At 44.2% G+C, this 14,242-nt stretch overlaps 1 protein-coding gene across 5 annotated transcripts in view; it reads left to right on the top strand.

Annotated features, from left to right (window-relative positions):
- LOC308192121 (uncharacterized protein) overlaps positions 1-14,242 on the top strand; it is a gene marked incomplete at its 5' end in the record, with an annotated part of 233,436 nt that extends 219,194 nt beyond the window's left edge. For 2 of the 5 annotated variants that reach the window (XM_080585356.1, XM_080585352.1), the window contains 2 exons: positions 7,253-7,407; positions 8,358-14,242. Coding sequence is in view for 4 of the 5 variants with exons in the window: in XM_080585352.1 (XP_080441478.1) it covers positions 7,253-7,368 (116 nt within the window). The remainder of the gene's footprint in view (positions 1-7,252; positions 7,408-8,357) is intronic. The other 3 variants (XM_080585353.1, XM_080585354.1, XM_080585355.1) reach the window with 3 other exon arrangements.

Genomic DNA, 14,242 nt, shown 5'->3' on the forward strand with positions numbered 1-14,242 from the left:
TTGCATTAATCCTGTATATGTATCTATCTATCTATAAATTGCATCCGAGTAGTGGTTTCCTCCCCTCGTTTAAGTAAATTTAACTGCCCAGCTTCTGAATTCCCCATCAGAGGAATCCACATCAGCTGGCCCTATTTGTTGAAAAGTCAGCAGGAAAGTTTCAGCCAGCGTGGGATATTAATGTAGGAAGCCAATGCTGGGTCAGTTCTCCTTGTTCTTGTTACTGGCTATAGAGTTTCACAGCCTGGGATATTAGTAAATATTTATGTTTAATTACTTTCACTTAAGAAAAACAACCACAGCCAAGAAAACTACAGAGCAATTTAATGGGTTTTAACTTGCCACACTAAACCACCTTCTTAAACATAATGAATTATATGAAGTCATCCGGTTTCAGACTCTCTTAAAGAGGTAATTTAATTCAAATAAGGTTGCATATTACTAGCTTCAGTGTCTGAAAACATTTATAGAGCCAGTAACTGTTCCATTGCCCTGGGTTATTCTGCAGCCCGAAAGACAATAACAAGCTAAGCTTAGAAAAGTGTGCTGTGGTTTGGTATAACTGATAGATGAAATTGCTAGGTTCATTGCCTCAGGCAAGAAATGCTGGATGAGTGTGTTGGAGTCTTCTTTTACGTAAGACAGTCTGGGTTAAAACAAAAACAGGAAAGTAAATAAGGCATTAGCTGCTCAGCAGCATTGTTTTTGAATCTTTTCCACACAAAAACAGCTTATAAAATAACTGTGGGCTTCTTTCCTCTGGGTCCTAGCTAAAATGCTGCCTTTCTTACACGTATGTGGTGATTAGGTTCAGGAACATGTCCTTCAGTTCATTGTAGTGTTACAAAATAGAGACACTTCTGTTTTCCAGCACCACTGTGGAGCTTATATTCAGGGAGAAAATAAGAGGGAAAATAGGTTAGCTGTACCACTCTTTTTCCTCTGACAGGTAACTAATGGAAGGAAGTACAGAAAAATACCTCTACTCTTCTATCCAGAGATCTGCAAGTGCTGAACTATATGTAGGATTAGGAACATTCATCAGGATATTTTTTTTTCCCAAGAGACAAACAGTTATCATTTGTTTGAGTTTGGCAGTTAAGAGCCAGAAGATTTTGCCATACAGGCTGTAAAACTTTGTGAGGCTTTCAGTGTCCTTTAAATTGTCCTTTAAAGTAATTGCATACTCTAGAGCTCCTTATGGGGCTTAAGGGCTTTATTTGTCTAGGACAATTGCACACCTTGTGAAAAAACAAAAAAGCTGTAATCCATATCCCGAGCCAACTTTCCAGATGTTGTTTGCTAAACTTGCTAAGGCTGCTAGATGTTGATTGCTAAGGATGTAGTCTGCTTGTATGTCTATCGACATGTTAGACAGAAGATGCACAGGGAGAGCCTATGTATTCTTTATGTTTCTGGGGAGATTGATACACAACTCATTTTGCAACTTTGCTCATCTATTATTAGCACATATGATGAGTGCAAACTGAGGAAAGATTGCTGCTCTAGAAATTGCTGCAAGTGGAATAAACAGTCTACAGATGAACTATGTATATGAAGTATGCAGTCACACTTTAACTGCTCACTATGACTAGTTGTAACAACAATACTTTGACAACTTTGGAATAGGCCTGTAAGCAAAGGGAGCATTCAGTGGAACTAACTTTGACTTCCGAGTTTATAGGATCTCAGTGAAACTACGGTTTAAGGTTATTTGACACTGTTTTCCAGTCACTTTGTAGTTCAGATGCTTTTTCCTAATGATTAAAGTCTTACCTGAGAACACACTCATGCCACTTTAGCCTCGAAGGAATTCCATGCATTTCAAGTAGACTGATTAAAGAGCGATCAGTAAAAAGGTTATAGTATCAGCTTTTGGACTGTTTAAAATGCTTGAAGATAGCTTTGCAGAATGAAAAGGGGTTTCTTTTAATTAACAGGCTTGTAGGATAGGGACTGTCTCCTTCCAGGAGTCACACAGCATCTGGCTGAATGGAAGCATAAGCTTGCAGCCTCTGCAAACTATATGAGTACATTAATTAGGTCTGATTGCAAGCTCTCTAATTCCATTGACGTCCAACTAGCTCTTACCACTAATTAATTACATGGTTTAAAGTTTTACTCTCATAATGTACAAGTCACCCCTAGGAGAACATTTCTGAAAATGCTTGATGAACATGTAATCTTCTTTAAAAGAAGATATGTATAAAGTTGCTTAGGTATTCTCACAGAAGACTTCTGGTAGAATTAAAGGGGAATGTAGAGCAATGGAAAGATATCCTTCATTAGAAAGGATTACATCTAAACCTTTCAAGAAGACTGATGTTTTTCTTTTAGTTCAAGCTTGTGTCAGCTGAATGTAGCTTAGAGATTGTTTCTGGCCAGGATCTATTAAAAAAGCCTGAGATCACTAAGGCAATTGAGCATGTTGAGCAGAAAAATTTCATTGTTCTCTGTTACATTTTTACTATGTCTAAAAAACAGTATTCACTTCTACAGGTACTTAGACTTCTTCTAGGAGAACTAATTTCATTTAAGCTCATGGTCAGTAATAAGTCTGGAAATGAAACCATTAATTTTAATTCAGTAAATGCACGTGTACATTAAATTTTATTGCTTTGTCTGAATTTAAAAGGGCAAAAGTAGGGCAACGTCAGGCCAGTGCAAAGTTGCAGGTGCCTGTACTTTACTGCTCACCAAGAACAGCTCAGTGTCACCGAAATAAATTTCAGTGCTGCATGTCACCAAAACAGAACAGAAGGGTTTCAGGAAGATTTGGATAAAGCTTTTGGACTATAGCATTTTTTTTTTGTGCAGGATCCTCTCATCTAAAGACACAGCATCTGCAAAGTGCACATCAGACTTCTGACAGTGCATGACCATTGCAATCAGTAATGACACAGATTTCATGAGTCCTGAAACTTGCTGCCCAGGCTTGATAAATGTAAAGATCTATTGAGCAATATATAAATGTATTAAAGCATAATAAGAGTGAACCAAAGCCAAGAATATCTCCATTTTTTCAAAGGCGTCCAAACATTTTATATGGCATAAGATCATATGCAGAGTTAAGGCATCACATTTCAAGTTAAAGTCAGACATTTAGCTGTAACTTTGGATGTATGGGTTGGAATCAAACACATTTTCACATTACTTGAGTTTAGGCTTTCTTTGTGTTTTTATGTTCCTGCTAAAAAGAAAGGAAATCCCCGATACCAAGACAAGTAATCTGTGTTCTGAGCCAATAAATCATCAGGGAATTTGAAGCAGGTAGATTGTAAGAGTCCCATTTAGGATTCTGAAAAGCAATGGGTGACTTTAAGAGGATCTTAACGAGAGTTGCAGGTGCTCAGCTCTTAGGACAAGGTCATTTCCCATGTGTTGGCACAATGACAAAGATGGAAGTTGGAATGGTTCTTCTAATTCACAAACCAGTAATATATACTCCTTAACTGGAAATGGCTGAAAAGATACCTGTGGAATGCATGCAGTGCCCAAACACATCCTAAACACTGCAGCCAAGCCTCAGCATTATTAAAATAATAGATGCAAATAAGAACCTGCTAGCCAGTAAACAACAGCTCCTTTCCAACCCTTATCTTTGGGTTACATGTTTAATAGATGTCCTGTGGCTTTGGTACCATCCCAACTGCAGAAACAAACAAACAAAACCAACAGTACCAATGCATGCCATTTGTACTTCATTTGAACAAGAATTCCCCAGGTGGAAACTAAGGAGAATGGAAAGACTGAGATGTCTCTCAGCCTTCTAGGAAAGTACAACTTTGACAACATCTCCAGCTGTGGGCCAGGCCTAAGACAGCCCTCTAAAATCACCTAAGATTCCTTGTTTGTCTCTTTGTCTCTCTTTGTAGTCACAGCAATATAATTCAATACAAATTCCCTTGAATAAATGTACAAACAAGATCAAGTATTTTACATTTCAAATGGATCATCATTAAGGTTTCAAGCTGTCAATAGGACCAGCACAGGAAAATGTTATTACTAGACCTGAAAGTCTTCAAGGGAATGTGTGAGAAGAATGGCTAATATCAGGGGACCGGTAATCTGTTCCTAGCTGGCTTTTAATTCTGCTTAGGAAACATGAATGGTTTTGAGTGTTGAATGAAGAAGCAAGCTATGGAACCCGCACCATGCATTTAAACTACAGCTGGCTGGAATATTATATGCCTGAAGGCAACATTTTTAAGTTCAAAGGTAAACATTTTTTTTTTTTTGAAAGAAAATTAGTTGTACAGCATATTTGATTTAGGATACCTCTGCGTAGTCCAACTTTTAATTGAAATGTATTAAAATAATAACCTTACTTTCCCTGACAGCATGCAGTTTCCTAGAAAGCCGAATGCTTACTAGTAAACACCAGTCCTCTGGAGTCCTCTGGACCAGGTCTAGAAGACAGAGGTCAGAACTCCTATAAGTTAATATTTTTCAAGGCACTCTAAAGACTTCCTATTACCTACCCAATGTAAATTGTTTACAGCCTGTTCTGAAGAGGAACTCCCCTGCAGTACTTTGGCCATGCCTGTAAACTGATAAAAAACCTCTCCCTGGAAACCTCCCCTGCTGAACCTCTCCATAATATTTTATTGTCTTCGATCCTGTGTGTATGCACAGGGATCTTTGCTGGTGAAAACGCAAGCAATAAATAATGCTCAGCAAGAGAGGTCTATGCACTGAACCACATTAGGAGTGACTGTGGCATTTTGTAGTTGTTCTTGCTGGTGGATTTAAAGGGTAAAGGGACCTTCCAATGCTGCTCCAAATGGCAGCACACAGTGACCTGCAAAGCTGTCACACAGAATTTGCATGTGATTTCAGACATTTTAGAATGACCTGGTCAGATTTTCTTTCTTATAATTCTGGACCTATTTTTTTTTTTTTCCCTCTTAAAGTAAGCTTTTTTAAAGTGAGGAAACCTATGCTATACAATGAGGTATTGAGAACCATGTGTTCCATGGTACAGAAAGATATGTTATGATTCTTATCTTCATGAGACTGTGAAAAAATAGTTCTTTGTCCTCAAACTCATTAAAAAGTTATTTAATAAAGAACTTGAAACCATTATCAATATTTACAAAAGAAATGCTTGAGAGCTGAGTTATGTGTTTTGAAATTCACAGAAGGCTCAGTGCATTGAAGCAACAATATACGTGATAGGAAGTATAGCTGACATTTTCCAAATATAAAAACCAGATGATGGAAGGTTTAATTTCTGTGAATTGGAGCAGTAGCTGAGAGCCTACTAATCTCTCAGGAATATTTTCAGCCCATTGGGGTGCTCAAAGAATACAAAATGCTCAGCGTTTCTGGAAAAACAGTTGAGATCAACATGACTGTGCTAGATTCAAATGTGGCTCCAGACTTTGACCTGCATTTGAGGACTAAAACATTTTTTAAGTTCTTTTTCCCTAATAACAGTATTAAAAAATAAATTAAAAAAAATCTCAGGACAGATAGAAACAAATCATCAAGGAATATTTTATGAAGGAAAGATGAGGTGTTTTGCTGAACAAGTAGACAGCTTTTCTACTTGCAAAACAACACTGTTGACTTTATTGGCTGGTAGTTATTATGATTTAGAGAAAGACTGCCATAAAAAGCACCCTGCAAAGTTTGCATTTGACTGAGGATACACCCACGAGGCATCTGCAAAATGCTCTGACAAAAACACCTCCATAGAGGGATGTAGTCATTAACCCCCATCTTTAAGCACTAGTTCCCCAAATTCAGCTGTTTAATGGTCTTTAGAGTCTGAAAATTCCCCAGAAATCCTTTTGAACCTTAACCCAGGGGTGCCTAAACCCTGTGGCACGTCAGCCTCTGTCAGCCAAATGCGTGCAGACCCGTGCAGGTGGGAGCACCCGGCATTGCTGCCTCGCTCTGTCATCCCTCTGCCTCTCTTTGTCGTGGAGAGGGCCTGGCTCTGCAACCGTCCTCAGGGCTCAGCCGGCCTCACACGGAGTGCCGTGTTGCCCCTGGGTCCATGAGTCAGTGCACTTAGTTTCCCAAAGCCGACATCAGCAAACTGTCTTTCAAATCCACCTTTTGTGTTCTTAGACGTGGATTTGCCACAGCTGCTGAAAATGCGTGCGCTGCGTGTCTCTGTGTCTTCTCTTCTGCTCAACGTTTTGTTGGACCGGGGACCGATTCCAAATTCTCTTATGCAGCAGCTGATAAAAAACACTGCAGTACAGAATAATTTCTGTAATAATATTTAATATAGGGCCCAATCTGAGTAGCCATGATGGGGGGAATCCCATGTGTGAGTAGTTACTCTCCTGCAGAGCACTGCAGCAAGAGGAGATGGACGAGGGACAGACTCTGGTCAGGCAGCAGAGGGATTTAGGTATGCGGGTCTCCTGCATTGCAGGTGACACGATAAAGTCACAGTCCAGGGCCTTGATCTCTGATTTTTCACAGGAGCCACTTGCTCAGGGGTGTCTCAGGGTCTGAATCCCAAGTGCGGAGACATCTCTTTTTAACCATAAACAGGGCACCTAACTCTGTATTGCTCTCTGTTCTCGCTGATGACTTTAAGCAGCTCTTTTCTCAGCCTAGTGGTTGTCCTGAGCCCATTCTGTAGGCAATTCTTGTTCCTAGGATACCCAGCCTCTTCTTGTGCATGACATGGAGATGCAAACCCTGCAAGTGATAGTACACTGTGCGGTTGGCTGTTGCAATGCCAAAGTGCCTCTTGTACAGCCCCAAGAACCTCATTCGAGTCTTGTTCAGATCAATATCACTCAAAAATATGGGACCAGCACTGAAGCATATTCCAGAAATATTAAGCACTGTGTTAAGTCAGTAAGAACAACAACAGCCTAGGGCAGGAGCCCTGTACAAGCACAGTGATGCTGTAGTGCACATGTAATCAGTGTTACTGAGTGAGTATTTATGTCTGAAAAGTCTCATCCAGTTGCACACAGAAATGTCCAATTAGCAAAAATAGTTATGAGAGATGTGCATCCACATGATGTATGAAAATCCTGACCTGTTTTTGTGTGCAAATCCTGAAATGTTTTTAAGTACTCTGCCTTTAGCAGGCAGTTGGTTTTTACACATTTTGTAGAGTTGATGCTGTGTTTTTTTCTACCATGAGTATCCTTCATTGCTCTTACTGTCAGGGTTATACGTTTCCTACATTAGAGCAACAGTTGGTTTAAAAATATTCAGACTGAAAACTGAAAGAAAAAATCCCATATTTAATTGTTAATGTGTAATTACATTCCAGGGACTTTAAATCCATACTTTGGGAGGCCTGAAAATCACCTAGCTGGAGTGAAGAGACGGCAACAGGTCACCAAACGGGTGCAGCCAGCAGCATCACTGCAGGAGGGGGGACCCTGACCACCAAGCACATCAGTTTTCACAGCAGTTTCTGACTTGGTGAGGCATTCTATCAATATCCTAAGGCTGATCTTTAAGCAGCAGTTGGTTGAGTTGTAATCCGTACATCTGGAAACAGCTTGTGTATCACAGAGAATATGTGCAGAGGAGGCTGCTCCTATATTTGTGTCCCATGTGTTTGCTTTTATTTGATTTTGTATTTGGGTGGGAAAGGAAAAGAGGAAATTCTCTGACATTTTCACATGCCTTTTTTTTTTTTTTAGTGACTCTGAGAAACAATTCAAACGTCTTGTTTATTCAAATGAGAGGCTGTGAAATGACCTGACATCTTTCCTGGGTGCAGTTTTGGGTATTCTCATAGAAAGTACCACATAATGACACTCAAATCTCTGACAAAACTACTGCAATTGTCCTTCCAGCATCCTTGGGGGTTGGTTGATACCAAAGGCAAAGGAAGAAATTACAGATTCAGGTCTTTTTTTTTTTTTTTTTTTGCCATGTTTTTGCAAACTGGTAGATTGCAAGAAATCATTTTCTCTGCACAAAATACTCTGCTCCTAATCCTTTCTATTGCTCTGTGTTGCTGAAACAACCGAGAGTCAGACAACCTCCTTCTGTACCTCTTCAGTCTGGCCCTTGCATTTTTGTCCTGATTTTAATCCAAAACGCTTTAGGCCCTCTAAAAAACTACTACTGCTGCAAAGGATTTTATGGCCTGGCAAAATATCAGCATTGGTATCTTCTAAAACCACATATAAAAACCTCACAGATCCTAAAGCTCTTAAAGACTATGGAAACAGAGTAATTAAAATCAAAACACTGGTGGTGATTAATTACGCCTGGATTAACAAAATGCCAGCTTTTGATAGTTGTCCTGGGGGTCAGGAGGAAATGAATCAGTACTGCCCTGCTGGAAGTGGCTCAGGCCACCGTGGTCCTCAAAGCCTGGAGGATGAGGCTGGGGTTGAAAATGGTTCCTATTTTCTCAGCTGGCAGGAGGAAGGAGCAGCAGCGGTGGCTGGCGGTGCCCCTGATGGATGGCTGTGGCGAACTGCGGGACGGGCACGGCAGGGGAACCCCGCACCTCCAGGCAGGCTGCAGTGGAGGAGCTGGGCGAGAAAGGGTTTCAAAGCCTGCGTGAAGGGGAGGTATCAGCTGGACCAGCCAGGAGCCTGGGGAGGTCAGCAACAAAAGCAGAGCTGAGGCAGCAGTTCCTCCCACTGCACCGGGGCAGCGAGGCAGGCAGAGGGCAGCCACTTCCAGGGAAACACCAGGGCTCTGCCTCGGCGTTTTGAGGTCAAATACTTGTTTTCTTACTTTAAGGCTGCAGCATTCCTAGAACAACGAGTTGCCCCAGACTCTGGACTATTTGGATTCCTCCAAACAAGTTCTCAAAGCTTCTCTTTGGATCTTATGGAGAAAATTGATGGTGCAAATGGTAAAATACACTAATTTTAAACCAGCAATCCCAAAACATTCAGTGACCTTCATGCTTGCATTACTGCTCGTGTAGCACCGTACTTATCACACTGTGGCCTGAACGTCTTGTTTCCCATAATAACTCAACACAGCGATATGTGGTCAGAGAGAAATATGACCCAGGACTGGCAGCAACTACAACACACAACCCTGGCACATAGCTCCTTTCCTACCTCATCCTTGGCAGCATCACTGGTCACACATGCTGGGTCGTTAGCCCCAGGGCTGCTGAAGCTGTTCCTTCACTTCTGAGCAGGTCCTCAGCTGATGCCAGTTCATAAAGCTCCATAAATGAAGCCTACTCACAACTGGAGCCAATTCCCCTGCATTGAACTAGGGGGTTATTGTTAATTAGGCTGAATAGATATTATGTGTCTGTTTGTATGTTGTTATTATTATTATTATTTATTATTTTAGATTATGGGAAAAAAAAAAAAGCAAAAGTAAGAAACCCAAGAGTGCACTCAAGCCATGTATAGCTTGGATTGCACAAGGCAAGACTGTGGGAATCACTGGCAGGGACAAGGACTGAGAGGAAGGGGCCCTGGGTTGCCTCCTCGGTGCTGCAGAGTCATAGACAAGGCTCTTCTCACCGGCACATGGACTTTCCGCTTCTCCCCTGGGGTGCGATGCCTTCTAGTTCCCTTTGGGAGCAGAGCCCCCGGTGAGCTGCGTTTACGCCCCACCAACTACAGCCGGCTCCCGATGATGGGGTGTGGGGCGGTTCTAATGTAATGTAAATCATCAGCTGAAAGAGGGGATTTAAAAACAATTTATTTTGTGGCTGGTACTTCAAAACACTTTACAAGTCATATCAAGAGGATTTTTTAAAATCTTTCTTTATGAGTTGCTTTCTTTTCCAGAATAGTATCCTTGGAAATGACCCATTGGTTAAAAACAAAACAATAATAAAGCCCTGTGAAGAACAGCAGTTTGAGTTTCCATGAATGTCATTGCCTTCAAAAGCCATCAGAGCCTGCGCTGTGTCTGGGCAGCACTGCAGAGAAGACAGAGCAGTTGGAAGAGAGGACTGGCAGCAATGAGGATACACAAAGATACCATCAAATGTTGTCCAGACTGCTGGTGAGTACATCTGTCTGTGCACCAGACTCAAAACAAACAGCGTGCAGTGAGACTTCAGGCCTTCGCTAGGCTGGGATGCTGCAGTTCGCAGCAACGAGGGGTAGCACAGCGCAGCCACACCGCAAGAGCAAAACCAGTGGGAAGAAAAAGCCACATAGTAAACAACCCACCCGAAAGCTCAGGGGCTCTAAGTTCAGACAGCTGCCTGTGCGTTTACCCTGCGTAGCTCTAGAGGATGGGCCTGCTGTTTGCACACAGATAGCTGCACCCCAGCTGTGCTGCTGGGTTTCGTTTTCCTCGCTGCCAGGCAGCATCCAGGAGCTGATGTCTGTAGACCTAGCGGACTTGAAGCTTGCTGCCGTGCCACTCTCATCGGACCAAACACGTAATTCTTAAAATGCCAGTGAGAAGTGACCTAGAGCCTTTGGCATGTCCTTAGGGAAGAATCAGCCATGGGAACTCACACGACCTTTCTTAAACAGTTGCTGGAGAAGCTCACAGGGACATTATTCACAGACTGGTAGAGGGGCTTGCCATACAGGAGCTCAGGTGTTCCTCTGGCGTTACGAACTATGGGAGCTGGGCAGCCACTGAGAGGAGTGAAAAAGCAGACTTGGAGACTTGCAAACACCTGCCTGTCCCCAGCTTACCTACCCTCACCCTTGTACGGATGGGGGATGGTGCCAGCGTACCGCAAGGAATGGTAGTGCTGTTGTAAGTTTTGAAGGTACTTTCCAAGCTGCCTTCATACTTCTGCACATGGTCCTGTGATTTTATTAAATTCTTCTGATGTTGCTCCTGACCTAAGCTAACTGCTTTTCTATTGACATCAACTTTTGCCACTCCACTGTTCACCCCCAGGTTATTAATGCAGCATTAAACAATATTGTTCTGAGCCCTGATCTCTGGGGCACCTCATTATTAATCTCTTTCCCTACTAGAATTGGCCATTTATTCCATACCCATTCATAACCAGATTTTTATCCATGACAGGACTTTACCTCTCACTTTGTGGTTACCAAGTTTCCTTAACAGTTTCTTGTATGGGTGTTTATCAAAAGGCTTTTGAATGTCCAAATAAATTATATCCTCTGGTTGTCCTTTACCTGCTATTTTATTAACTCTTAGAAGTGTAAAAGGTCTGACTGGGAAGATTTATTCTTAAGGCAGCTATGTTACTTCTTTCCTTTCCTTGAGACTTGATATTTCCCCGCAGATTGTAAAATATTTAGAACAGCAAGCAGCTCTCTGGGTCCTGTGGCTAGAAACAGCACCGAATATGTTGTCAATGTTTAATTAAAAATAAAAGTGCATGTCATATACCAGTGACTTTCTAAACTACTTCCTTGTAATGAAGTTAAGCTAATAATGTAAAATTTCCATGAGCTCGCTCTGTCTGTGTAAATATTTACAGGGCCTTTATTGCTGCAGTACCAGATTTCCACATGCATTAATAGAGTTATCCTCGTAACACCTCTCTGATACAGGGCAGCTTTAATCCTGACTGACTGGTAAAGAATCAGGGCACACTGACATCTGGCACATAAAAACCAAGCTGCTGTACTTTGAGAATACAGGATAAGAGATAAAACACCTTTACCCACTTACAGATGCTGTATTCACACACAAAAAAATAAAAATAAAAAAAAAATGCAAGAATCATCACCATTGATAAATGCAATCAAAAAAGGCACAGCGCCCCGGCATCTCTTCCGAAGCTCTCTAAAACCCAGAGCTCATTTTTCCCTTTGGAAAAACTGTAGAGCACTGCAGGTAGAGTCCAAGCTTTTCCTTTTCTCAGACTGTCTGTACTTGCAGGTTTTTGCTGGCTCTGCTAGTGACCATTTATTTTGGACTCACACCACACATTCAATGTTTCATTATGCATTTTTGTTCCAGCCAGAACTAATACAATTGGCTGCATCTCAGCTTGCTCCAAATATACAAGGGAGTGGGTTTCCTGAGAGGAAAGGAAGAAACAGCACTTAAAAAGAGAGAGAGAGGGGGGGGGGAGATCTTGTTTAAAGTAAAGAGCATTATAAAGATTTTGCCATGTAAGAACACTTACTAAAGTCTACAAAATATGTATGTGCAAAGGCCTGCCTCTGGCCCTGTATCCCTGAGGAATGAGAGGCTTTCCACCCTGAGCTGAAGGCTGACAAGACCCTGGCAGAGCAGGGAATGACGGAGCGTTTGGACATGGAAGGGCCCTCACTGAATAGGCATGAGGACATGGACTTGTGTTTTTGAGGGACTTCGGGCCTCACGGCTGAGGCTGGGCTTTCCAAAAAAAGCTCCACTTCCACATAAACAGCCAGAACAGGTGGCCAGGAATTCAAAAGGTTATGAAGTCCTTTCAAAAAACAAAATTAACTCCAAAGTGTTGAAGGGGAGCAGTGTGACCGTGTAGCACTTCAGGAAGAACAAACTTCCCCAGCAGAAGCTCTGACAGATCCCAGCTCCCACAAACATGTTTCCAGTTGTGTTTTTTAACTGAGATCCCGAAGCTACCCATGCTTGAAAATATGGCACTCCTATTTTTTGGGCCCGCAGTCAACATCTGTCGGAGTTTAAGAAGCGTTTGGACTGTGCACTTAGTCACATGGTCTGAATTTTTGGGTTGACCTGTGTGGTGCCAGGAGCTGGACTCGATGATCCTTGTGGGTCCCTTCCAACTCGGGATATTCTATGATTCTATGATCTCTCGAGATGAACAGTGGGACCTGCTTGCAAATACCAGCTTGGGAGCCTGAAAACAAAGATGGCTGGGCTTTGCCTGGCCAAGTTCATGGCCTCCATCAGCCAGCCAGGCTGGGAGCCCAGGGGGACAGGAGCACAGGCACTAAACGTGACCCCCTGCAGGGTTTCGATGCGGGCTCTTGACCATCCTGAAGCACAAGATTGGCCTCCGGGAGGGCTCTGGCTGCTGCAGCAGCAGAACGATTTCCTCTGGGAGCAGTCAATATATTGCCACGACCTTAATCTTATTTAGCGTGGTAGCATGGTTTTAATTTCTCCGCGTTTGATCCCTTGGCTTTAGGAATATCGATAGAAATAGGGGCTGTGAGGATCAAATCAAGCACAGCCTGCTGCACACTGAACAAAAAAGCCCCTTCGTCCCCACTCGCTCCGCAGGGACTCAGCTTTCCCAACCCCGCTGCCCAGATAAGAGGCTCGCACGTGCGCCCGAGTGGTGCCGAGCCCTGAAACGCTTTCGGGGCAGCATCCTGCGAAAGCCTGGGGGCAGGAGCAGGGGGCACCCGCTCCCACACCTCCTGCCCGCCCTGCTCCGAGCAGCCGGCTCCCGCCGGGCCCACAGGGGCTGCTTGCCGAGCTCTTTTCGGGCGGCGCGTTTTAACCGGGCCGTGCCGAGCCGTGCCGCCCTAATCAGCGGCAGGCCCGGGCGCGGGGTAATTAGAACCATGGAAGCGGCTTTTTTCTGTCTTTTGAAATCCGGCTCCCGACATCAAAGCGCTCGGCGCAAGTCGTCCTCCAGAGGTCGGCTCCCATATCTAAATGAGCGATGTATTTCATGGTATCTGTCGGGAGCGATATAATGAAGAAAACCGGCTTTGAGATGAGGCATGATGTGGAAAACAGGTGGCCCGCTTTAATGTGCGCCGGGGGCAGCTGTTTTGCAGTCGGCTTTTGCTGCCGTAACCCGCGCAAGCACGGCCGGCCGGCGGCGGAGAGGCCGAGGGCAGGGGAAGGCTCCTTAAAAACCTCCTCAAGGAGCCGACAAACCCTCTCCTTCCGTCCCGCGGGCACGGCAGGACGGGGGGGGGGGGGCTCACCCCCAAACCACCCGGGGGTGCAGGAGGACGGCCGAGCCTCCCCTCTCCCCAAGCTGGCCTCGACGGGGAGGACGGCGATGGCCGGCTGGATGCTATCGTCCGGTGGCCTCGGGGTGCCCGGGGGAGCCCGGTGGCCCCGGGGGAGCCCGGTGGCCCCTCCCGAGAGGCCGGGCGGCCTCCGCACCGTGGAGGTCCGCCGCATGTCCGAGGCCGCGGCGAGGCAAGCCGAGCCTCCCGCCGCCTGCGGGCGTGTTGGGGGGGGTCCCGATCAACACCGGGAGGGCTGCAGGTGGCCCAGCTTCTCTGCAAGCGCCTTTCACGGCGTTACGAACCCGCTTACTTGGCAGAAAAAAAAAAATAAAATCCACCCGTCCCGTGAAATCCCACTGACCGCAGGGCTGCGGAAAGCTGCGAAGAAGCCGCCCCGGCACGGCTGACCGGCAAAGCGCTGCTCCCGTTAGATAAGAGCAGAAACCATTAGAAAAAGGGGAAAAAAATGAAAAAAAAAAAAAAAATAA

This window comes from Anser brachyrhynchus, assembly GCF_964034855.1.
Source record: "Anser brachyrhynchus genome assembly, chromosome: 3".
In the NCBI taxonomy this organism is placed as follows: domain Eukaryota; kingdom Metazoa; phylum Chordata; class Aves; order Anseriformes; family Anatidae; genus Anser; species Anser brachyrhynchus.